Genomic DNA, 27378 nt, shown 5'->3' with positions numbered 1-27378 from the left:
CTCCTTGTGAACCGGTGGTGTTTCATTTCGAGTCAGAACACACAGTACGTAAAATTATATATTACTGTTGAGGTACCTATTTGACATAAATAAATAGATGTAGTACATCAAACAAAACTATCCTATTAGTAATAGCATACCATAGGTTCCTCATTACTGGTGCAATGTCCACGCTTCCTATTGCTATTCACTACAATCGCAATACTTTTTGGGTCAAATCATTCTTACGCGTTTTTAAATTTGAACGCCGATTCGAATTGTGTCGCCATCAGAAATATGGTCGATGCCGTTGCCTTAGAGTCACGTATTTTTATGGCCCCCTTTTTTGATGAATTGTCGTTCTCCCTTACTGTGTTAAAGCAGGTACAATATATACAATTAATACTACCTCCGCATACTTTTTTATCTTCCATCCATTTCTTTTTTCACAATATTTTGCATTCCTTTTCTCACCTTTTCTTTCGTACATCGCTTCACTTCCATCGCCTGCTCTGCAAGATCTTAAATTAAAATTTTCTTTTATTTACGTATCATTTTGTTTCTTACATTTATTTGCCTTAGTTTAATATTGATATTATTGTGTTTTTTTATTATATATCACATTTTATAATCACTTCTCTTGGCTCTTATCGTAGATCCTGCCGTAGATCCTATGACCATCCTACAGAGATCAAGTAAGATCTTTCGACTTACCTAATTGCTCACTAATGCGATGAGACTAATAATGAATAAAAATAATGATAATGAATAGAATAAAAATAATGAAGAGATTAAGGCGATGGTCTCTTTCCTCGATCCTTTCTTGCAACCAAAACTGATAATTTGCTCTTAAAACAGGTGACAGCCGTTGATTAGGAGCACCATGGCCTAATCCACTCCTGGATCACAGGTACACAAGGGACTCTTCTAGAATTTTAATCTGTGAAGATACTCGGAAAATCCCCATTGCCCAGTAAATGCCTGATGAATACTCTGGGCTGTGTATTTTGTCAATACTTCGATCACTACTTGCTACCTTCTTCCTTGACTTCAACCTGCTTAGTAATATTATATTTAGTATATTTCATCGAAAGAAAATCAGATACGTGCTCGAACGGTATTCTTCTTTCAACCGCTAACAGGGTACACAGGGCCTGGTACAAGTATTTCTTTGTTATAAACCAAGGAAATCATAAATCGAAAACAATACTTGATGCTATCCTCCTATATATATCGTTCGTTTCTCGTAAAGCAAAAGCAAATCTAATAGACTGTTCAAGTATCTCCGAGTGCATTGACTTCGTGTACAAAGAGGCTTCATTAAAATAACTTCTTACGAATATTTTACCATTCTTATTCCTACTTTAACCAATAATAAGAATATTTCTTTGTTATAATGTAAACATTCCTTTTGAATTCTATGCGAGATAGAATCAGCGATGTATAGATGCGTTGACAAACGAAAATAACTGACGTAATGAGACGAATTGGAAAGTAGAATTAGCAGTGGGCAGAACACATAGTGTCCAGAAAAGACAGCCACACATACGCCACAATAAGCCCGCCCACAACGTGGACATATTCTTGTTAAGTTCATCGGATAACGCTAGATGCAGATCACCCCGTTAAAATACATATATGTATATATATATATATATATATATATATACATATATATGTATGTGTGTGTGTGTGTGTGTGTATTCTAACGCACATAAGATCGTCATATTACTGAGTACCTTTTGTTTTAAATCATTTTTCGAATTTAAATCGAACAACACATGAATTAGGATGCCGTCATTAATGTGATTGGATCATTGTATTTTTTTTTTAAAACATATACATGCACCAGAGTTAAGTCACCTTCGCCCGCTAATTAAATATACTCGTGATCTCCCCTTTTAAGAAAATACATATATATACTGTGATCATAAAGTAATGTGTATTTGTTAATAAAACTTGTTTTTTTTACCTATTCTTTCTAATTTATTCCTTCCCTTTCAAAGTAATCCCCGCCCACCACATTTTCCAACGCTTTTTTTTCAATCCTTGAAACAATCGGAATAGTTTTTTTTCCGGCTTAGCCTTCAAGACCTTCGATTAGGTTCTTACCAAACGTGACAAAACGGTGTCCCTGCCTTTTGAGTTTGTTTAATAGCCAGAAATCACACGGAGCAAAAACAGGTGAATACAGTAGTCGCGGAACGATATGAGTCGAGTTTCTTACAAAAAAAGTCGCGAAGAACCAACGCAGTATGACATCTACCAAAAGAGGTTTGATGCGTTTGAGACACAAAACATCCTTCAAAATGGTTTTGGCTGTGCCAAATGATATTTCTAAACTTTTTCAAGGAGACACTTGTCTAAATTTATTACATGTTTGAGATGAGATACCTATTTACTCTTGTCTAGAAGATTTGTAAGTTGTAGTTGGCTAGAAAAAAATGCGTCTAGGTTGTTTCCATTCTTAGGCTGTTCGCAGTATAAAATTATTAGCAAAACGCTTAGTGCGGGTGGAAAGAATTTCAACCGTGTTTGACATGAATCCGTACATCTTCTTGTCCGATGGAAGAAAGGAGTTGAAATAATTATCTGTTGTAAATAATATTAGTTTTATAATGTATAATCGCTTTTAAAACACCATCAGTTATGTTGAAAGGTTTAAGCTAAAAATAATTAAAAAAACGTCGTTAAATATTTATAATTTTTGTTTAATCTTACGCAATTGAAAGAATAGAACACTAAACCAAGTCTGATAATGTCAAATATTTAATGGAATCAGGCGTTAGCTTGCGGAAGTCCATCCTAAGTAAGAAAAGGAACAATATTTAGCCACTTCCACACATGCAGTGGTAGTCGTGCAATGAAATGCACCGCCCGCCAGCCCGCTGATAAATGCGTATGCGGCAAACAATGCGAATCACACAACCGCCACCGCCAAATTACTCAAACTCAGATTAATTTTGCGGTGGCGGTTGTGATAAAGTCAGTTAACTAAATCATATGCCACACCTATTTTAGGATTTTTCATAATTTATACAAGCCAATATACGTCTCAACGGCGCAGAAGAGAACTTTATAAACTAATTAGCCATTACCAGCGGCGTAAAAGGACAACATTTTTTCAGTTTAAAAAGCAACCGGTTGAAATTAACCGCTAAGTGTTACGGATGCCTTCGCATTGCGGTGCGGTTGGACTTTTTAAATGAACTGCATTTTTCAAGAATTCTATTTTCAGGTGATATTTTCTTCTAAATTAAATAGCGCTGCAAACCACAAACATTAACGTTATTTTTTTCTCTAGTCTTACCAAACCTCTAACGAAATGCATTACAGTTTCAAGCCGTACGTAGTGATGAGTTATTTGTGTAAAGGCTTTAAAAGGTATGCTATCCGAGTATCAATGGTTTTATAAATAATAATAAAAACTTCTTTACTATATGTCCCTGTAGACTGTATACTGCTATAAATAATTGACCAGCTGAATTCTTACATAAAAATTATTGTAACATATTTCAGTATGATCACTTTATAAATTTTAAACTACGTGTAAAAACTGCAATAATTTTTGGTGACAAATGAGCTTCACATTCACCACTTTAAATCTTTTCTATAACCAATAGGCATGTATCTCATAATTGAGGCGTACAGAATCAGACCAACTAAATCAATTTCGTCAGATTTTTCATGAAACAAAGCATCTTACGAACATAAATATAGATGATTTTGATTTTAAGATGAGTTTTTGAATAGAATTTGTTACGGATATACTTTTTTTTCATTTTCAAGTCAAATTTGACACAATGGGGCATTTTTAATGGAATCAGGCAATATTTTGCGAAAGTCCATCCTAAGTAAGAAAAGGACCAATATTTAGCCACTTTAGCCCCGTGGAGGGGTGAAACAAGTGTTAAGTGATTTAACCGTGGCAGTTGTGTAATTCGCATTGTTTGCCGCATACGCGTTTATCAGCAAACTGGCGGGCGGGTGCACTTTGTTGCACGACTACCACTGCATGTGCGGAAGTGGCTAAATATTGGTCCTTTTCTTACTATGTGGAATTTAGCTGCATTTAATTATATAGGTCTCAATTTATATTTGAAAACCTTTGACAGTAGTGCATTGTAGGTGTATTACTAAAAATTCGACATATACATATTGTAAATAATATTTAAAATATTTCGTAGTCGAAATGCTAGGTTTTAGTGGGTAGGAACCCCACATAACCCATCCTTACCCCAGAGGACACGGTATCTTGTGTCCATTCAGAAATTTGTGAACATTCGTAAATTTCACCGTAAGAGACTAACTACAATTTCTCATAAAGATCAAATAAATTTATAAAACAAACGAAACTATACTGTTTCATTTATTCAAACGAGATGTGGTATATGTAAAAAAAATATTTATGGATCTTTTAATGTTTCGAACCGTTAACGAGAGCCCATCCTAAATACACAACAATAAAGGCAGGCTGCGATGCGACTTCGTGTAACTCCATTAAAGCCTCCCACTTGGGTATTCAGCGCGCAACGCAACGGGGCGAGGTGTATCAAAGGAAGCGTGCCGCCGATATATATTCCGGGCGTTTTGCTAGCAAAACGACTCGCCCTATATCTCAGGGAAGACGCCTCGAGGACTGCGACTAATGTCCGAGCCGTGCCGGTTCACCCGCATACAGATACGACCATTCACTTTCCCTTGCGGGCCACGTGATTAAATACATTACGTAGGCGGTACAACTTACGATTTTTAATCTGTTCCTGAGATTTTTTATATACCACTGCAATAACTATATACAATAAGTTTATATTAGGTTTTTTAAGTAAGAAAAAGACTAATATTTAGCCACTTCCGCACATGCAGTCGTAGTCGTGCAACAAAGTGCACCGCCCGCCAGCCCGCTGATAAATGCGCATGCGGCAAACAATGCGAATTACACAACTGCCACCGTCCAATCACTCAACACGTGTTTCACCCCTCCACGGGGTATCTTCAGGAGTTATGTTACACCGATTAGTGCCAAACACAGAGCAATTTTTTTATTTATTATTTTGATTTTAAGACACCCCTGCAAAACTTCCTCGAAGATATCTATAGAGGGGTATACCGCCATTCATCCTAGAAAAAGACATAACAAGGTTATGTTTCTTTCGCGAACTATCTTTTTGTATATCGCTTTTTAAATAAGAAAAGGACCAAAAGTTAGCCACTTCCGCATTTATTAGCGGGCTGCCGGTGCACTTTGTTGAAAGACTACCACTGCATGTGCGGAAGTGGCTAAATATTGGTCCTTTTCTTACTTAGGATGGGCTTCCGCAAAATACCGCCTGATTCTGTTAAATATATCGCTTTTTTTCCTAAATTTACTGACATTTTTATACATACAGACTAAATTCCCATATACGTATCGCCTGCGTACCGTTATATTTTTTTGTATTATTCTATGTCGTCGTTATTTCATCTCTAAGAAATCCACAGCAAGGTATAGATTTCCACAAAAGATATCTATGAGAGGGAATTACCATTATATATAAAACGCTTGACATTAATATTTTTAATTAAAAAAAAATTGACCAATAAATTTACATTTTCTTATCATAATATCAGCCGATAGACGCCTACTCCAAGGCATATGCCTCAATGACCGGTCTTGCGCTGCACGCATCCATCGAATTCTCGCAGCCTTGATTGTATCACCTGTCTTTTTGGGTCTCTACCCTTTTCAATTCCGCGTAACTCAATGCCATCGTGTTTTATCCTCGTAAAATATACCCGATTTACGTTCTAACGTTAAAATGTTTTCGTTGTACCTTCTTTGCATCTTTGTAGAGAGGAGTAGCGCAGTCCGCAAGGAGAGATAAACGCCGTCGATCCAATTAACTTCGATAAGACGCTGTCACGTTGCCAAGAAATACATCGCAACGTCTTCACTCTATCTAGAGTTTAAAGTAATAAGCTATATCAAAAGTAAAGATTGTATAAAATTGATTAACATTATTTTCTTTACAACTACCTTTGAACAGAGAAGGCGTATGTCTAGTCGCGGAAGTTCCTTGATTGCAGCGGTAGATATAGTACAGAGACTTGCGACCTTAGGTTCGATTCCCGGGATACAATCTTATATAATTCACACTAAAATTAATTTATCTTATATAGGTAAAAATACATTTATTTTATACATAAGAAGCATTTACAGGGTGATAGATTATTTTTGTAAAAGCTACATTTCGCCTGTTCTTGTATAAGATCAACGTTACTGTATTAAAATCACTACTATTTTTATTTATTAACATTCTAATTAATTATTCACATCTAAGACACTAAAACTCAAAAGCAGTGGTAGCCTGAAGAGAGAACAGATACTTGCGATCGTAGGTCGCGGATTCGATTCTTGGCACAGTCTCATATAAATATAGGATTTCCACTGCCCACAAACAAGTTTCCAAAAGATGGACAATAGCGTCCCCTGCATACCATAATACCACACTGCGATCGTTAAATCGCCTGCCAAGCGATTTTGGTATATCTCTCATAGATAACTTTGGGAGGCTTTTTCCACTATATTGCAGGACCATCTGTAATCTTCGCTTCACAACCTTAAGGTCCCGGCGGCCATTTGTTCTATGTGCTGTGTGGCCTATCTACTGCATAAAATCTAATCAAATGCCAAAAAAAATAATCCTGATTTTGACAGTGTCTTATTTATCTAAATAGCAACAAAATATATCTGTAAGAATTCACTAACCACCCTTCCTCCCATGGTATACACATTTGAACAAACCGTCGGTTAGTTTAGTTTATTTTATTTACTTTATTGGAGATAAACAGAAAAAAGGCAGTAATAAATTATTAACTTAGAAGTATAAAATTAGATGCAAACGTTACCTTAAAACTATCTCACAAAGAACAATTAATGAATCAATGACAAACAATAATAAAACGAAACAAAAACATTACTAAACAGGTATCAATAATCCAGCGCGTTCTACAGAACAGACAGTAATAATTACGAGTCACATCAAGCAATCATATTCCAATGAGGTTTAAATTGTATTGTGTATATCCAATAATTTCGAATGAAATTGTCTTTTATAACATACAAGAGAGGGAAAAGATCAACGCCTTTAGATGTGTTGATGCCTTGGTATACTTTAAAAAAAAACCAACAGAGTCAGAACTAAATTCTTCATTTGAACTAAACGCAAGAGTTATACACATATCTAACATATTTACTAATTATAGCATTTTTAGTTCAGGCCGTAATAAATGTGTAGCTTGTTAGTAGCGATACTTACAAAATAATTTTTTATTTCTAATTTCAATTTGAATTTTTATATATTTTAAATTTATGACACTGATTTTCTATAGAACACTAAAGATAATTTTTTAAATATGAAAATTGATTGTTTTTATTTTATAAATACTTATGTAATAGGGATTTTATTTTTACCTCTTTTGCACAGTTTTTAGGAAAATATTTATAGCTTTTTTTTCTAACAAGATTTTTAAAGTATGAAACACATCTTCAAATCTACTATACATCGATTTTTTTGCAGGCTTCGTACTATATAAATACTAACTTGAAGTTAAAGTAAGAAAAATATTTTTGATATTATTTCAGTTCCAAAGAGTGTACAAATTATTCGTTTAAATATTGGGCCCGCGTGTAACCACAAGACGAGGGGTTTTTACCCCTTCAATAAAGTCACATAAAGGCGAATGCGCGGAAGCGTTTTTGTTTCAAACTTACAAATCACTTATAATCCTCAAAACTAAGTTTCCGACCCTTCGACGTTAAGGGTCGTTTACATCACGTGGTCTCCTGCAGACCCCTACTGCGGGTCACACCGACCCCCTGCACGACATCCTGCTCCGTTATTTACCGCGATCGCAACTTGTCGTGGAACAAAACTAATTTCACGCTTTCGCGACGCTATCTAACGCATTAAATTATACTCCACTATAACTTTATTATTAAATTTAACTTTGCAGGACATTGTGAATAGAATATCTAAATATTTGATCTGGCATGAAATTAGTTCAATCAGTGCAACTGTCAATAAAGTAAAGTTAAATAGCCCGTATTTTATTACTGTTTATATTTGAAATTACGTAGTCAAGTTACGTAAATTCGAGACTTTTTTTAAATAAAAGTTATGCAACAATATATACTTATTCTTTTATTTAACTTATAACGAGTAGATTTGGGGACTCTGTGAGTCTGAGCTGGTGCTCTGGTGAGCAGCGGTTTCCCTGATGCCTAAACCAGAACTGATGCTATCACCATCCGATGTCTTTCATGTTCTTGAGTTTCTTGGAAGGTACATCGTATGTTTACATTGTTTTGCAGACAATATTTGGCAAAGTCTAGGAAATAAATACAACTTCTTGCCTAGCATGCGCGCTATTTTATTATAAGTCGTATTCTAGTTTTATAACTATGCTGCTGACATATAAATTATTTATTTTTATTTAATACTGTTTATTCTACACTCTGTGATATATATACATAGTTGCATAATAGTAAGACAATTTCTTCTAGACAACTATAGAATGAAAACAGTAGAGGGATAAATAACGAGAAGTTTTCATATACATATAGACAAAACTTACAAATATATTAACATATATACATATAATAAATATAGCATCATATATTATTATAAATATAATACAATAATAAATAAAACATATCAAACTGACTAGTATCGCACTTGCTTCAAAGAATAAGAAACAGAGAAAGAAAGAAAAAAAGACTTTCTTAAAAATAGGAACTGAATTAGCACGTCTTATGTTCAGCGGAAACTCATTCCACAATGTAAGAAGAATGCGCCGGCAATTTTAAATTTCAGATTCTTGAATCAAAGACCTCTCACATGTGTATCGTGAACAAATTTAAATCTTGATTTGTGATAATTTCTTTCTGTCCTTCACAATCTCTATCTTTCTTCACATTTTTTTTAATTCGTCTCCCGTGTATCCTATTCCTACCCTCATCTTCGTTCCTAGACCATAATTTGCTGTACACAGTTTTCACTCAATATTTCCATTTTATTTACGTTTTACTATTTCTTGTAATTTTAATTTATAATTTTATTTATTTGCTATCATTTACTTTTTATTAATTTTGGGATCTTGGTCAACCGATTCGACTTACTTTTTATAATTTTCTATTGTATATTGTACTACTTTTATGGAGTGCATGTAATTTTAGATTTTCGGGACAAAATCTTATGTAGTTCACTCTTTGTGCATTAATTATATACAGAATTGCCTGCTCACAGACTTCAGTTTTCAGAACATCCTCTGCGTACTCTAATACCACACTATGTTGTAAATCGACGAAGACTCGACAGTTAGTATAAAATCTACATATATATGTTAGTTCAATACTACAAAAGTACTGTAACGTTTCATAATTTCAACCACGACGATAAGAGTAATTTAATTAGTAAAATGAAGTATGTAGTACGCTAGCATTTAAGACTGAAACCACGCCGTTATAAGACATAATTAGAGAATAAACATTGCAGTCGAAGCCGGGACCAATTTGAATGGGGACGCGGATAACCAGGGCTATCTGGGACAAGGCATCGATGCTTATTTAGGTCGACGCGTTAATAGTTTATTATTATATCTTGAACGCGACGGTAAATTTTATTTAACTTTGAATATCTAATAGATTCAGGCGTTACTTTGCAGAAGTCCATCCTAAGTAAGAAAAGGACTAATATATAGCTACTTCCGCTATGTAGCAGTAATAGTGCAATGAAGTGCACCGCCTGCCAGCCCGCTGATAAATGCGCGTGCGGTAAACAATGCGAATTACACAACTACCACTGTTAATTCACTCAACACTCGGTGTTTGGCTCTGGTCGGTGTAACATCTCCTGAGGACGCCCCGTGGAGGGGTGAAACACGCGTACAGTAGATAAACGCTTATGTGATTGCTTCAGTCGAACAACTAGATTAAACCTTTTCCCTTCTTCATTGCCGATAACTATTAACATCCCTTGATTTTTTTATCTCCATGCATCTCCATCTGAAGTACAGGCAGACATAACTCAAGCAAACAATGTATAGGGTCTTTATTTTGAGCTCTGAAGTTATAATAAATTTGCTGGAACACAATCTATCCACATGATTCTTAAAATTCATCGCCCTACGTTGCCTACTGAATTTCATTATGGTGTTATACAAAATCAAAAATCTTTGATTTTTGATAAAGTATACCATACATTAACTGTCAGCAAATGAACTATACATATAACCCTTTAAAGTTTTACACCTATAGCCCGTGATGTACATCGGACAGGAGTCGTGTATCATTAACCTACTGCCGCAGACCAGCTTAGTTAGTTTCAACACAAAGTCGGCTTACGAGGTCTTGTTTGTGAAGAGCGACAAAAGGGAATTAACAGCGTGTGACGTGTTTGATTGTATCTGTGTTTCATCTGTTCACATTCTGAAAACGTATTTTTCATTATATATTATGTTGGCAAATAATATAGGGTGGGCCATAATTTTTTGCAAATAGCAACACTTGATTTCTCCAAAAAGTTTACGTAGTCGATTACAGGAGTGCCAACGGCGAGACGGAGCACATCTCGACGATGTAATTTTTAAAAAATAAATTTTAATAAATGATAATTACGGTAAATAAATCATAAACAAAATAGCATTTGTACTTTTATTTCTACACATGTTTCAGAAGTGCAAAAATTTATGGCCCACCCTGTATTAAATAATCGATCTTATTGAACACCTAAAGTGAAGTCCTATGTACAGAAGTTGATATTTTATTGCTGAAATGATGACGAAGACAAAGCATTTTATCTGGGATAGCTATTTGGTTTATAGCTAACTGACCACGGTTTTTTTATGGTCCCCATGTTTGAGAGTTTCTTGTTCCCCCCGCTTCATGTGAAGACAGTTTTGGGTCAAAATATTTTTTTTTTCAATTTTGTATACATGTTTTTTTTTATCTTTCTCCTTCATATTTCTCTCCATTCATTTCTTTCTAATCTTCTTACACACAACCTTTTCCCCCCCTTCTGATGACATTTAGTTTTACACAGCTTCTTTTATTTTGTTTTCTTTAATAATGTTGTTTAATTAAAAATTATTTTATTTATTTATTTAATTAGAAATTTTTACACTATTTATCTTTTATTCATTGTAGTTGTGATCTGCTGCGCTGACCTGTTTGCAAATATGACAAACGTAGAACGACATTTATCGTCGCCCATGATGGAGGAGAAATTTTCTTCATCTTTTTATTTACCCATTTCCGCTTCGATGTCAAGGCGGAGTCAAAGTCCAAATACAGGACAGTTTGGTACAATTCTAGGTCACAGATTCACGATGGACTTTTCTTGAGCTTAAACCTATGTAGATACTTCGAGAAACCGCCATACCCTGTGAGCATCTGGATCAGACACGTATCCACCTGAACTTTCGGGAATACGCGGTAGGCAGATGCGATATCGGCGAAGAATTTCCTAGTTGTGAATGCAGTAACTGAACTGAACTGAACAGACCACGGTTCCATAAAGTCAATCCCGATGAAATTGTGGAAGCCAATAAGCTAACAACTCAAACGTTGTTAGCTTGTATGTTAACGTAAGTAATAGAGCTTTTACGTGATGGAAATTGTGCATGCATTTGCCGTCGAATTAGGCAGGTAACTAGAGACCATGATCTAGCGATAGTAGATCTGGTATTTCATCATGTGGTGATATGCGGATATGTAACTATGGACACAGATTTTGCAGTAGAAACCGTACCCCCCACTAGATAATATTCTAGGAAACAGATATAATGCCCACAGGTCGTCTTTCCTGTCTCTTAATCTGCTATGAAAGCTGTTGCATGTGCCGCTGAGAAAGCCGTGGTATCTTTACTGGAAACAAACGCTGGTTTCGAATTCGTATTAACCCTTCGATTTACTTCAAATAAAAATGTTTCGTTTAAATAACGACAGAGAAGAATATTCTTCCAGTGGGTCATTCTCTTTTAAGACTTTACTGTTTATAGCCTTTTTACACTTTTTACGCGCTAATTTTAGAAACCTTTAAGTGCATAATTTTTTGTACCATCTGCAACCTATCTTGTGTTTCGAGTAAAAATCTAAATAAATTATTTTGTTATCATTTAAAAACATAATATCATTGGATATAAAACCTATACTTATATGTATATTTAGATGAATAACAATTTAAAAATATAACTTTTGATTTCAATACACTAACGCAGTCTCCAATTTTAACAAAATTATCATCAAAAGCTTGTTTGGCTTTTACGAACTTTTACCGTTTTTGTATTTAGTATAATAATGATATATAAAAGTTATTTTATTTTGATTGTTTACTTTAATTGTTATTGCAATATTTGCAAGTTCTCTTAATTATAACTCAAGAATTAACCATAATTAACCTTAACCATAACTGCATGAGATGTTTCTAGATTGTATTTAAAGACAACGTGGAAATAGAAGCGAGTTTATTTTAACAGATTGAAGATACCATAGAGTAAGAGGAATGTTGAAAAGACAAAATTAATTTAGCAAATTGACTCCATAATGTTGAATTTCATTTACCGAGGTACCCGGGAATTTAATTACGCGTCAGTGGATTCGAATCTCATTTTAAACGCAGGGACGTCTCAGTTTTACGGGCGTATTTCTCATTTCCCCGGCCCTTTAATTGGACAACTTTAAAATTGACTGCGCAGTTACGTCGAGTTGTTGTATTGCGGTTATAATGCTCCGTATTTGTCTACTCATTGTAAAGGAATATTTTTTAAAATTACATTCTAACTACTTCAAACAGCTTTAAACAGATTACCACGTAGTCTTAGTGACTGCAAAACCTAAAGGTTCGGCAGAATTTTACACCAACACAGCTCATAAATCTATATTTAGCACAAGTTCGTTCATGTCTAGAATAAAGTGTAGTATTAGAGGTTCGAAAAAATTGGTTGACTACTTTTGTTAGAAGCGTGAACATTTAGGGGTGTGGTAATAGATGAAGAAAAATCTAGTGATTTTTTTATTTTTAAAAAACTAAAAATATTAGCGGCCAGTTCAGACAACAGGCATTTCTGTGTTTTTGTTTTCTCTACTTTAATAACAAAATTATTGCGATCGTTATGAGAAAAGAAACAATTAACATTTTAGACACGACCATTGGTTAATGGCATTCAAGTCGCACCGCGATCTCAAAACTTTACTTTGGAAGGAAACTCCTCAAAAGCACTCAGGGCTGCCGATACGTACGTGATACAAATCATTTACTGGCTTCGCAACCAGTGTGTACATACTGTTTCTTTTTATTTCAAAGTCACATCTCTGGAATATCTTTACATCGGATATATGTTTTGTATGTATTTTTATGTATGTATACGTGTATTACACTATTGAATGTGTAATATATTTTAATAATATACACCCTAGGCTGCCCTCTTTCATGTCTCTCATCTCCATCTACAGATTGCCTGGTAGAGATCGTGTCGTGCGATAAGACCGCCTGTCATAGTTTCTTTTTTTTAGTTATTATCTATCTTATTTTATTAAATTTTCTTTTAATTTTTTTAAATTTGTATGAGTGTACAATAAAGTGTATATAAATAAATAAAAATAGTGACGCTTTATGTAAGATAATCGGTAATATACATAAATGCTTTAAAGTGCTATATGTACAGCACATTATTATTAATACTCAATTGTATTTGTAAAATAGCATGCTAATAACAAATGCTATGATTGACGTTATGCTGCTATTCGGTTTAGGCTTCGTGAAATTGAACTCACGGAAGCAGAGGTCTGTAAGTTATTATAGTGAATTTATGAAAGATTTTTTATAGGGACAATGAAAACGATAAAAGGGTTTGACATTTTAGATTTCGATCCATGTGCATAAGAGAGCATACTAAAATAAAGTTTTTTTAATATTATTTATACATATAAACAAATGTATATGTTTATACTTATTAAGTAAGTTGTATATCCTTTATATGCTATAAAGCTTGTTGATTAACTTTCTTCGAAGCAGCATGTTTATTTTTTTTACTTCCACATAATCAAAATAATGGTAAAGGCGAAAACTTGTGATGACCCTTTAATGTGTAAGTCACTTTTAATGGTGTAAATAATTTTTGGGTTCTGCAATAAGTAAAAATAATTGCTGTCAATTAATGTATAGTATTTTAATATCAATTATTTAACAAATAAAATAATGATAATACAGTAAAAAAAACGTTTTCGAAATTCAAATTACTAAACATTTAAATTAATTAATATTTTCTATATGTCGCTGCAGATTTTGTACTGCAATAATTTCCAGGCCTGTCACATAGAAAAATAATAAATTAATGTAACATATTTCAGTGTGATCATTTTATACAGAATGATTGGAATTATGGTCTCATCGAAATAAAATGGCAAAGTTTCACACGAATAATCTATACCGCGAAGATCACGTTATTTTAACGACCATGCATCGGATGTTGTAAAAACTGCAACCACTGCACAGATCCTGACGCTCGACTTGAAGATGGGCATATGAAGGAAGAAGGCAGATGAGGAAATAGTGAGATGAAACGTAAGGTTAAATATAATATATATATAATAGAATAAGACACTTGCTTTTTTTACTGAAACACAAAGATGCAAAAACGTGAGCAAAACAAAATCCCAAATGTAAAACAAAGGCATGGACGCTAATGTCTGTGGAACATAAATCCTAAAAATAAAAATAAAACTGACCCGCATCACAGTTTATCAAAGTATATTTATTAATATTAAATTGCCATCTTTCTTATAGATTTATGTAAATAACACCGAGAGATTACATATATTAAATATCAATTACATTTTCCTCTCTCTCCACTTCATTATGGGTCAAGTGGTGTAGCTCTACCATTCGTACATCGAGTAATGTTTTATAATTAGTTTATTATATTCCGCTAAGCACACGTTACTTACATAAATAAATAAAAATGAATTGCGAATCTCGCTCACTTTTTTATTTTCATTAAACGGCATAAAGGGTGCAATAATGTAAACAATTTAATATAAGATTACCACTGCACATAAATAAGATTTCAGAGGATTGGTAGCAGCATTCTCTGCGTACCATAATACAACTCTGCGATTGGCAACACACATGCTAAAGGTGGCGACCATGGTAAACTCTCCCATATATTTTTGAAGAAGCCTACTCCTGGCAATGGGCGTCTATCAGCTAATACGACGATGTATACAATATAATATCAACCACGTAAATGACTCTACTAACCATGATCCACACATTTCGATGAACTAAAAACACTTGAATGCTATAATAATATTCATGTAATAGTATACTTTTTATTTTAGATTTAAAACCATGAAAATTTATCGACATATTTGTGGTGCAATGATTTTTTTTTTTAAATTCTTCACATATGGAAAGAAATCACAGTGAGACCAGCTTCTTTTATATTCGATTTCTGACGTCCACGTGTCTGACGACGCAGTCAGGATCGCGGAGTCGCTGGTTGCTGGTAAGGGAAGACCAGGCATCGTGGCGATCTTTGAAAGGAGCCTATGACTTGTATTGGAGACCAATCGACATACATGACCATGAAATTTTCTTGATATTACGATATATATAATAATTCGTCGTTTCCGCCCATGGACGCCCACATGGACGGCTTAGGTCTTTCTCAAAAATTTCATGAGGAAGTATATTCGCCACGCTTGACATTCGCAGTGTGACAGTATGGTACACAGAGGACGCTGCTGCCCATCCTCTGAAAACTTGTTTGTGAGCAGTGGCAATCCTACATAATTAATGCACAAAGTTCGAATCGAAAGTGTTTTAGATAAATCACAAAGATTGATTAGAAACAGGTGTAAATCTTTGAAGCTTTTTGTTTTCAAATAACCACCACATACGTATCATTCAATCGATCGCCCTGTATAATCTAAACAAATTTCCTTAGATACAAAATATTTCTACATTTAGATGTAGAGAGATCGTAGAGGGGTGAAAATTTTGTGGGGGTTGTATGTATTTTTGTATGCTGTATCATAAAAAAAAATTGTCTAATAAAATTTTGGCGTGGACCACCCTTAACACTTAGGGGTATGGAAAATAGATAGTAGCCGATTCTCCGACCTACTCAATACGCTTATAAAATTGGTAAAAATCGGTCAAGCCGTTTCGGAAGAGTACGATAACAAACATTGTGACATGTATATTTTATATATTAGATTTAATAATTAATCATAAAATAAAATGAGACAACCCTACTCAGTCACTCACGCACACTATGATAAGATATTAAATTAAATGGATGTAATATCGAAGCATTTTATACGGCACACAATCAAATCCGTAGTCAGGGCTGGCCATTAAATATAAAGGCTATATACTATCACAACTATATATCCGAGGCCCGGCCGAACTGGGCCAAGGTACTGCAGTTAATTGACGAAGTAATATCTTTATTGAACGGTCTATTCTATCCGATGTGAACAAAATTAGATAACTTAATATTACCGAACGTCAACTTAGCTTCTTACTAAGATATATGTTATAAGTAAACTATCTATCTAAATCAGTGATTCCCAAAGTGGTCTATAAAGACCCCTAGGGATCTATGACAACCTGCAAGGGGTCTACGTCAGCGAAAAAAAATTTGGGGGTCCATGAAATAAAAATGGGGTACACGATAGTGGATCTCAACACATACACTGATAGTACCTATTTACTTACATCATACTATCTTATAATATCAAAACATTTACATTATTTATAAAAGTACCTATGAAGTAAAAAAATTATTATATATGTTTATAAAATTGTGTAAGTTGTCGGATGTTGGTATAATAGATTGGTTTAGTTGGTAGAGTAGAAACAAAATTTTATTTTGAGTAGTTTTAATTTAAATTCAATTAATAAATGTATAAATTAACATGTGTTTTTACTTTAAGTTTTTAACACTAAACTTCACTACAGTTAGAAATTTACAGGAAATCAATATCAGGTAAGTAGGGGGTCTACCTAACACGGAAAAACATGGCAAGGGGTCTACGATACAAAAAAGTTTGAGGAACTCTGATCAAATGAATATTTTCTATTATATTTGTGTTGTAACAAAGAATGTTTTGTAACATTTTATTCATGACTATCCTCGCTAAACTAGTAAATATACAGGATGATTTGTATATAGGTGTATAACCCTTAAAAGGATAAATGTAATGATCTTTTATCAACAAAGAGTTTCAAAGTTTTTACACTCTGAAATACATATGTAACATTAATTCAGTACGACAGATGAATAACTCCTGGCAGTAAATTCTGCATGGACTAATAGTAAACTATATTTTTATACGTTTTAATATAAATTTTGATAACACCTTAGCTTACTATATTATTATTACGTGAATTATTATTTCTAAAACAGTTGATTTTTTAAATAGAGTATCCCGGGAGCAATAAAGAAACTCTTTTAAAGCTTTTTACTTTTTGATCAGTGGTAAAGGACTGAGACTTGCTATATTAGGTCGCGGGTTCAATTCTCAGTGCAAGTATATATAATTCACACTTTATGGGTTTATTATATAGAATTTTCACTCCTCACAATCAAGTTTTTAGAGAATGAATAGCAGCACATACATAGAGGATATGTATCAGAATACCACACTGCAATAGCCAACCCACTTGCCAAGCATGGCGATTATTGTATATCTCCCATATATCTTTAGGTCACGCCATTTCCTTGCAGTGGGCGTCTAAAGGGTGAAAACACGATACAAAGAAATAAGCATTTTTAATGGAATCAGGCGTTACCTCGCGGAAGTCAATCCTAAGTAAGAAAAGGACCAATATTTAGCCACTTCCGCACATGCATTGGTAGTCGTGCAACAAAGTGCACCGCCCGCCAGCCCGCTGATAAATGCGTATGCGGCAAACAGTGCGAATCACACAACCACCGCCGCCAAATCACTCAACACGTGTTTCACCCCTCCACGGGGCATCTTAAGGAGTTATGTTACACCGATTAGTACCAAACACAGAGAGAATAAGCATTTATTCGTAAAAATAGCTCTAGTTGTGTATTTTTTATAACTATAGGTCAGACAACCATACATAAATGTATTATAATACAGATATTCGAAAATGACTATCAGGAGTAACAATTAATTTTACATATTTAGTCAATCTTATATAGTTACAACAAAGTGTTTATTACAAATGCATATTGTTAGTTACACTTAAAACAAGTCAACCTATGTTCTCATTGGCTGCATTAAAACCTTCACGTTAGAGCTCTACCACAAGTCGTGACGGTGTGATGGAATAACACAAAATCACGTCTCCATTTCCGTAAAATCCATTCGTCGATTGAATTTTCCGGACATGGGCATCGACTTAATCATCCAACGAGCGTTGCCGCTCCAACCGCGCGACTTTTAATTCAAAGGATTACACGCGTAACATTCTCTGACAATGTTTTCGTAGTAAACCATTCGCTGTTCTCAAAAGACTGACTTTCAGGTATTAAATTTAAAAAATAAATACTTTACGTTTTTATTAATTACGTTAAGATGTAGCAATGTTATCATTATCATTATTACAGGCATAGGCTCCGTGTACAATAGATAAGAAAGAGACTCAGAAGTAAGTAAATACGGTTGAACAAGATCTCAAGCTAGTCATGAATAAACCAATATAATATATAATACCCGGCGAAAAATATTGCACATCAACTGTTGGAAAGAGACAATCGACTAATTTAGCTTCGTAGAGCATTATCTCTGTCTCGCACTACCTACATATATGACGTTTTGTCAGTCGTTGTATTTCATGCGATTTTTGGACCCTATTTGTTTTAAAATAAAGTATGTGAATATTCAATCCGATTTTAGGTTATGTCAAATTGACTTTTTCCCATCACTTACATATATGATCACTATGAAATATCCCATGTGGATCCCATGTAGACTTAGATTAATAAATGAATGCATCTAATTATTATAAAAACTACATCACAATACAAATTCTTCTATAAATGATTATATCGACAACATGTTGAAACATAAAATTTTTTATGTTTTAACCAAAATTGAGTACGGTTTGTACACACGCTACCGCAATACTAGTTTTCAGCGTTTACAATTACGTTGACAAAGCGTACAGCACTCGATTGGTTCGTTGTACAATCAACCACCCGGAGGATTTTGAATTCGCACAAAGAAATTCAAAGTTAAGTTATTCTATAACTCATTAATTTACCTCCATTATTAACTTGATACCTTCTTTATTTTAATGATTTAATGCAATATTCCTTTATATCCACTCACTGCCTCTTATCACAAATCAAGGTTTTATTTTGTTCACGATACACATGAGAGATCTTTGATATCATCAGAGAATCTGAAATTAAAAATGCCGGCGCATTCTTCTTGGTTTATGGCCAAATCTTTTACATCACAGGCCGTTCGATTGTGGCATGATTTACCGCTGAATATAACACGTGCTAACTCACTACCTATTTTTAATAAAATGGTTAAGAAAGATTTACTAGACCATTATTTATCCTTAAATTAATTTTTTTCTCTATTTTTTTATTCTTTCCGAGGGAAGTGCGATCCAGTCAATTTGATGTTTTTATTTATTATAAATATAGATGCTGTATACTTATGTATGTTTAGTCTATATCGTGGTTGCACAGACTTATTAGGACTAGGGGCCACTCATGAACTGATGGCGGGCTGACCGCCAGAAGTATAGGTAATTAAATTTTTTTGGTTTTGTTCTGGCACAGAATTCAATATTTTTAGAAAGTACAAAAGCATTATTTTTGCTGTCGACGGGCTACCAGGAATCGACTGGTGGGCGGCAAGCGGCCCACGGGCCGCGATCTGTGCATCTGTGGTCTAAATGGACACATTGATTACTGTTTCCGAGCAAAAAACCTAATACTTTTTTTGTAATTGTATCACACATACATAAGACAATACAGGGTGATTGGTTACAAGTCTTATAGCTTCATTGATAAGAATGTATAGCCAATAATCTAAGTAATATATATATATATATAATACACTCCATCCAAATATCAACGGTTTCAGAAATTATAAAAAACCTAATGATATATCAAAAAAATAGGTTTCAAAATTTTGTTTATTTAATATTTTCATATTAAAACTAACTATTGTATACCATTTTTATCTAACTGTACTTCTAGAAGTTATTTTTCTTTCGGATACCAATAGTTTTACATTAATCACTTTAAACAGATTAAAAACTTTAAAGTTTACTGTTGACAATTGAACTATATATTCAGTTCTTAAAAACTTTCACACCTATAACAAACCATCCTGTATAGTATAGAGCGTTTCTTTGTTTCAGTCTAAATACGCGCACTACAAGGTATAGGCTTGCCAAACGATATCTATGAATAAATATACCATAATCGACATGCTTGGCAAAAAGGTTGGCGATCTCTGTGTGGTACGCAGAGGAAGCTGTTGCCCACACTCTGGAAACTTGTTAATGAGAAGAGATAATCTTACATAATTAGGGCATAAAGTGTAGGAATTACATAAATCGATTTAGATTCAAAAGCACTTTTATTAATTTAACATGTTACGTTACGTAAAGATCTAATGTAACAAACATTACTGAAAATAATAAAGGCAGCATTGTAATATTAACGAATAACTGTATCAATTCCGGCATCAATATATAATTAATGCTCCGACATTAAGCATGCTAATGACTCGGGTTCAATGTTGCCACCTCTCTAATATTTTCAACTGAAAATAATTATAACATTGTGTTGGTTGTATTAAATCGATTTCGTTACGAACGCCGCTACGAATTATTAATATGCTTACAATTTAATGAGGTAGCTTATCGATACACGAACGCAAGCATTCGATGATATAAATAAAAATAAATGTTGTAATGCTCCCACGCGATGACCTTTACAAATAAATTTATATAAACGAACTAAATTATATATTATTACAATAATACACAAAAGTATGATACAGTTAAACTATGATAATATCCACGGGGTGAAGTAGATCTGTAAATCGAAGGCACATAGTTACAGAGTCGCTTTTCCTACGCCTTCAGCAACACCCACAACACCTTAGTAAAGTTCAACGGCTATGATAAAAGTCTTCATATCCAAGACTACGATACAGAGGCAGGTTTAAGGATGCTCATCATCCACGAGGAACTAAAGAGCGAGATGATCATCGTTGTCCGTCAAACAACAGACACCCTTGGGCTGTATAACAGTGTCCATCATGCGGTGGTAGCGATATCACGTCACATGAACTCGTTCGTGTAATAAATGCACGAAACTCGACATGCGATCGTAAGGTTCATCCACGTGAAAGGTGAAATCCAAATTAACCCGTGACAATACATGTGCTACATGCGCCGAAAGAGCTACGCGAAAGTGGATCAAGAATGCCCAGGTATGGCGCCGACATAAAGAAAGATATGATTAGAATAGAAATCGGGAACAACCCATACTCGACATTACGTCAATTAGCAGAAATGATAAATAAATGAAAATCAACCACACACAGTCACACCGTGTGGCTTGGTTACGTAAACCTCCTTGAACCCACCCAGATTCCGTACGATATAACTCAGAAAAATCAATTAGACCGCATATTCATCATCGACTTGCTTTACAAGCTTCACAAAGCTTGCATCATAAAAATCCTAGAAGTTCTGGAACAACGGAATTGAATTTGCTACGTTTTATTTGTTCTAAAATATCGGCACCAACTTTTTAGACAACCTAACAGTTATTTATTTATAAAAAAAACATTCTAGATTTAAACTGTATCTTCATAGCAACCTTTAATAAGTTTTCGTACAGTATAAAAACTCTTTGAAGAAAATTTAAAAGAAAGTAGTCTAATTGAGATTCTGTAATAACATCTCGCTTTATTTAAAGCTACGTTAATTTCAGAACATATAATAAATTCAGTCAGTCTTATTATTGTAGTCATTTTCACACGTAAGAAAAAAAATGTTAGAATATTTTTTATCATTATATATAATAGATACCTACTTAGTCTGCGTGCTTCACCTTCGACCACATCTTCGCTTTCCATCAGGCGAGTTGGTCAAACGCTCATGGGATATTGTTAAAAAAATTTTAATATGGGACAGTGTTTTCAGTTCTCATGTTTACATTAACTTTTTAATTTATTTTATAACAAACATCTGTCATTATTCTTCTAGGTCGTTTATCTTTATTTCTGAAGGTCGCCTTTCTTGGAAAGCTCTGGGATTCGTCGACTCACCTACACAGGTTTCTATGACCTGATTTGAGCACTTCCGTTATTATAAAGCCCGTCAGATCTAGCAAAAACTCCGGCACTATTTTCTTCTACTTTTTCTAAGACAACCAGCTTATCTAAAGTCTCTGGTAACCTTCGAATTATGTGGAGGAAATAGCCCAGGACTCGCTTGTTGTAGATGGTAGAGAGCCTGGTTTTTATACGGAGTTGTAAGTCCCTAAAGACCGCCTCGATGACCGGTCTTACCCGCGGTACTATGTCATAGGTTCATCTAGTGAGAGACCTAACCAGGCCTCGCCTACCTTGAGAACTTTTAGCTCCCAACAGATTTCACTAATTGTCACTTCATGAATATTGAAAATTTACGTTAAATTGTTTAAAGTTTGATATAAGAGTACTTACGAAGGTGGTATTCCTCCCACGAACACGTCGGAGTTCGTACTGAACTTGCCGAACACGTACTCCTTGCCCCGCGAAGTCTTGCTCTGGTTGATTCCATCCACCGTTAGCGACGTGTGCTCATCTCGGCGCGCGACCTGTCATAATCAAGTTCATAGCTGTTACTGTGATCCATATCTAAGCCTGACCAACGCTGCTACTATAGGACATTTCTCTTAGTTAACAATTCATGCTCCTTTGTGATCATTGACACGATTATTTAAAAAAAAAAACTTACCTGAACTTTATGCCAGTGCCCATCGTTCAGGTTGCTGCCCACGGTTATGATCTGAGCGCCGCCGCCGAGGTTGTATCGCAGCCTGAGCGCACCATTTACAAGCTTCAACTCGAAAAAGTCATAAGTGCCGCCGTCGTCCGTGTAAAGGAGAAGACCGTTCGGCTGGTCGGTCTTGAACTCAAGCTCCAGCGTGCCATTGAGACCGGCATTCCATTTTCGGAACTGCGAGTAAGGGTTCTGTTTGTCGAGGACGAACGCGAAGTTCCTGCTGAGGGAGAGGGACAGGAGGCAGAGGAGGACGCAGCGCATCGTAGTGACGTCACCAGAGGTCGTGGAGGCGAGATCGGCACCGGACACGTCACCATACGACGCCTGATGAACTGCTACACCGTTTGCGTTTCATTTCTCGATTTCCTGCAACAATAGAACAAATGCATTGTATTAATTATCTGTATTTGCATTCAGAAAACTACAAAACATCTTCTATATCCTTCAATGCTTAAAGACGAGTCTACGACCACGACCTATTATACCAGTCGTGACATTTAATGCCGAAGCGTGGTCAATAAATCTGGTCCTCATTGGCAACCTCAGTTACTCAACAAACAATAGAACTATGTTCGAGAATTCTTTTCAAGATCGATTTACGAATCACGAAATTCGTTGATGATCGAAAGTGACATATGTATGGATGGAGATAGATGTCAATCCATCTGGCCTATGTCGCATAGCTGCGGTGGCAGAACTGATAACCGCTTGGGCTTTATGGATCCGGAGTAGAAACTGATAAGGAAGTTCAGTATTGTTCGTGTCCACTTGTAAGATGAACAGTCAACCTTGCTTAGCTTAGCTACCGACTACCGATCCTTTTGTCTGTCCTGTCCATTCAACAGCTGAAATGATGTAATAAATTTAAAAACCTATTTCCGTTTTCTTCTATTTTGATATCTAAGGAAGGTTGATTTTAAAATGATCATGATAAACATGGTATGAGAATCGCTCAAAATCCACAAGTCATTGAGAAGAACAAAGAATTAGTATGGAAATTAATTAAAGGAGGGAGAGAGAGAGAGACTTTAAAACAGGACTAAAAAAAAGATTCAACCAGAACAGGACCGGCCGTCGCGGCGACATTTATGCGGCTGATATGATATAGATGATTTGTATTAAAAAAACATTACAGAAAGATAAACATTTGTGATTTTAAAGTTTATCACCATTTGTAAATAGATACACTTATGTCTATTAAAAGTAAGTTACTATGTTTTCAAATGAAACGAATGCAATAACAGAAGCAGTTGTCTATTGAAATAGAAGCTTAGAGTATATTAAAAACATCTTTCTCAAGGATGTCTTCATTTTGTTTTTTAAAGAAAACACGGCAAGATATTACATCAATCATCCTGTACATATAAAGAACCTTCTCAGTGACGGATCAGTTAGAAAATCCAGGATTTACGACGCTCAGTTCAGTGGAACGATAACGTACGCGCCTTTTGCCTTATGTAACACATTTTAAAATATCGTAAGTTTTTAAGCAAGGATAACATAAATCGAACTTTAAAGTACATAACATGAAGTCAGTTAGATGTTTTTATTTAATATTGTATTATATTTATAATATGTATTAAACTTTTTTTATTATAAGTATATATGTTATTTACGTATGTATGTATGTTTAAGTATGTATGTCTATGTATGTTTATGTATATTTATGTTCATTTGTTTGTGAATATGTATTTTTTTGTACACGTGAACTACCCTTTATAAGTACTTTTATCTTTTCCTTACTATGGTTGTTTGTAAGAGATTGCCTTGAGTGATAAGACCGCCCATTGTACTTTTCTACATATTATTGTATCTGAATATTATGTATGTTATCGTGTACAATAAAGAATATTAAATAAATAAATAAATAAATAAAATGATATCTATTCATACGCGTCGAGAAGTGTTGAAAAATATTAACGGAACACATATTCGACATCAAATACATACCCTATATAATAATCAATGGTTTCAGATATAACAACGTAATTATAATATATTAAGAAAAAACCTATTCATCTGTAATTAATATGAAAAGATATATTTACTGTCTATTTCTTAGATTTCTCTTTGACGAACGTTTACACCGCGATATATATCTTTTATTTTAAAACATTTGAAATTTATTAAATAACTTAGCTATAAACTTAACAGTTTAAATTTCATTTCCTGTGTCCAAGTGTTCCGGTGTTCCTATCCTTTTCCCACTCACGCATCAATAAGAGTGAATGAGATAAAAAATAATATATGTGCTGTGAAGTGGCAACATTGAGGTAGAAGTTAAAACTATTAAACATGTGAACAAACTTGATATTGACCGCATCCACGCCGCGTGTGTATATCAGATAATGCTGCAACGAGGAACATAATCCGCGCCTCTCTCAGGACTCTAAGGATAAGGAATTGATGCCAATATGGTGAGTTCCTTGGCCCTTGGCTTCCTCTCTTTCTATTCTCTTTTATCGTTGTAACGAACTGACGCTGCATGGTATATATACCACGTTATTTGTACAACCGCCCCACCAATGCATTCCACTTATACCTACCGCGAAAATTATTCTATACCCGCATTCCACCAATAAATAAGCTGTCTGCATGACTATATAGGATGTCCCTTCCAAGAAAAACAACTGAATAACGCGAGGACATCGGATGGTAATAGAGGCAGCTCTGGATTAGGTTCCTGAGAAATCCCTGCTCACGAGAATACTAACTTTGACTTACGACTTACATATAAATGTTATTTCGTTACTTAGACACTCAGGATTGAAGTTAAAGATATAAATTTTATGCTATCATCTATAGTGGGTTATTAAAGTCGAAATACAGACGTCTGCAAGCTGACACATTTCAATAATATGCAAATTAAATTCAGTAATTTTTTAAATCATTTGTATATAGCAGTGATTCCCAAAGTGGTCTATATCGACCCCTAGGGGTCTATGAGAACCTGCAAGGGGTCTACGTCAGCGAAAAAAAATTTGGGGTCCATGAAATGAAAACGGGGGTCCACGATAGTAGATCTCAACACATACAATGATATTACCTATTTACTTACATCGTACTATCTTATAATATCAAAACATTTACATTATTTATAAAAGTACCTATGAAGTGAAAAAAATATTATATATGTTTATAAAATTGTGTAAGTTGTAGGATGTTTGTATTCGCTTTGTGGTCGCAATACATTTTGAACTTGTAAAAACCTGAGAGTCGCAGTCTCAGAGCTTCGCTACCTTGCACTGACTTGTTCAATTCGTCACTCTATAAATACGAATGTGGAACAATATACAAATACGTTTATTCGTTTCCTGAATCTTGAAAAGGAAAGTGCTAAGAAAATATTTAAAAAATATATAAACAGATAGTAAATCACACAAATTATAGTGAGTCAGTGTTATTTTGTTTGAGAGAGTGCTGGAGAAAAGTAATTACATTATATTTTATTAAATTTTAGTTTTGTACTCGTAGTTATCAAAGATAAATTTACAGGAAATCAATATCAGGTAAGTAGGGGTCTACCTAACACGGAAAAACATGGCAAGGGGTCTACAACACAAAAAAGTTTGGGGAACTCTGATCTAAATGAATATTTTCTATTATATTTGTGTTGTAAAAAAGAATATTTTGTTACATTTTATTTATGACTATCCTCGCTAAACTAGTAAATATACAGGATGATTTGTATGTAGTATATACCTTAAAAGTAAGTTTTATAGTAAGGTATATAGCCAACACATGTTGCAAATCTTTGATAAAAATTCACATCTATGTATAGTGAAATTTAGTCAATTAAGAAAGCGAGAGAAGCAATCGACAGGTCCGTTTTGGTATTCGCGCGACAAACTCCATAGTCCAAGACAGAGTTGGCACGATCGAGGTTCCGTGTGCGAACGAATTAAGCGCCTAATGGATTTTTACAGTGCGAAAGTTGGCGCCTCACCTCTCCATTAAAAGCACGTTTCGTTGCCGCCTGAATTGGCGTAACTTTTACGTGAGGTTCGATTAAGAAAACTCTGTTCCTTGAAAGTTTAAATTTAACGCTTTTTTTGGATTTCCTTCATCAGTAATAGCATACGACAGTCAAGTTTTCCAAGAAATATTTAATTACGCGTCTAAATCACTGCAGTACATTCCTTTTCAGTTTATATTGTAATTATCGCAACTAAGAGAAAAATCCTAAGTTCAGCATTAACCCTTAAATGCACAATGATGCAAATCTGCAACATACCACTTAAACGGTATAAGTAGCAGTAAATGCATAGTGTTGTATAGCTGCAACAAAAGGTATTGAAAAAAAATTAAATAAGTGTAAGAATATTATACATATATAAAAAATATTTTC

The 27378-nt window shown here is 34.5% G+C and overlaps 1 protein-coding gene across 1 annotated transcript in view; it reads right to left on the bottom strand.

Annotated features, from left to right (window-relative positions):
• Nrx-1 (Neurexin 1) overlaps nt 1–27378 on the bottom strand; it is a 284025-nt gene that overhangs the window by 197235 nt on the left and 59412 nt on the right. Inside the window, exons 4-5 of the mRNA XM_068763299.1 lie at nt 22983–23365; nt 22709–22842 (exon numbers count right to left, since the gene is read on the bottom strand). Of these exons, the coding sequence (XP_068619400.1) occupies nt 22709–22842; nt 22983–23365 (517 nt within the window). The remainder of the gene's footprint in view (nt 1–22708; nt 22843–22982; nt 23366–27378) is intronic.

Source organism: Battus philenor, unplaced genomic scaffold, assembly GCF_028537555.1.
Source record: "Battus philenor isolate CCGP_79_NKW_IND1 unplaced genomic scaffold, ilBatPhil1.0.hap1 SCAF_17, whole genome shotgun sequence".
NCBI lineage: Eukaryota > Metazoa > Arthropoda > Insecta > Lepidoptera > Papilionidae > Battus > Battus philenor.
The sequence above is the reverse complement of the archived record's forward strand: the minus strand, read 5'-3'. Positions and strand labels throughout refer to the sequence as shown.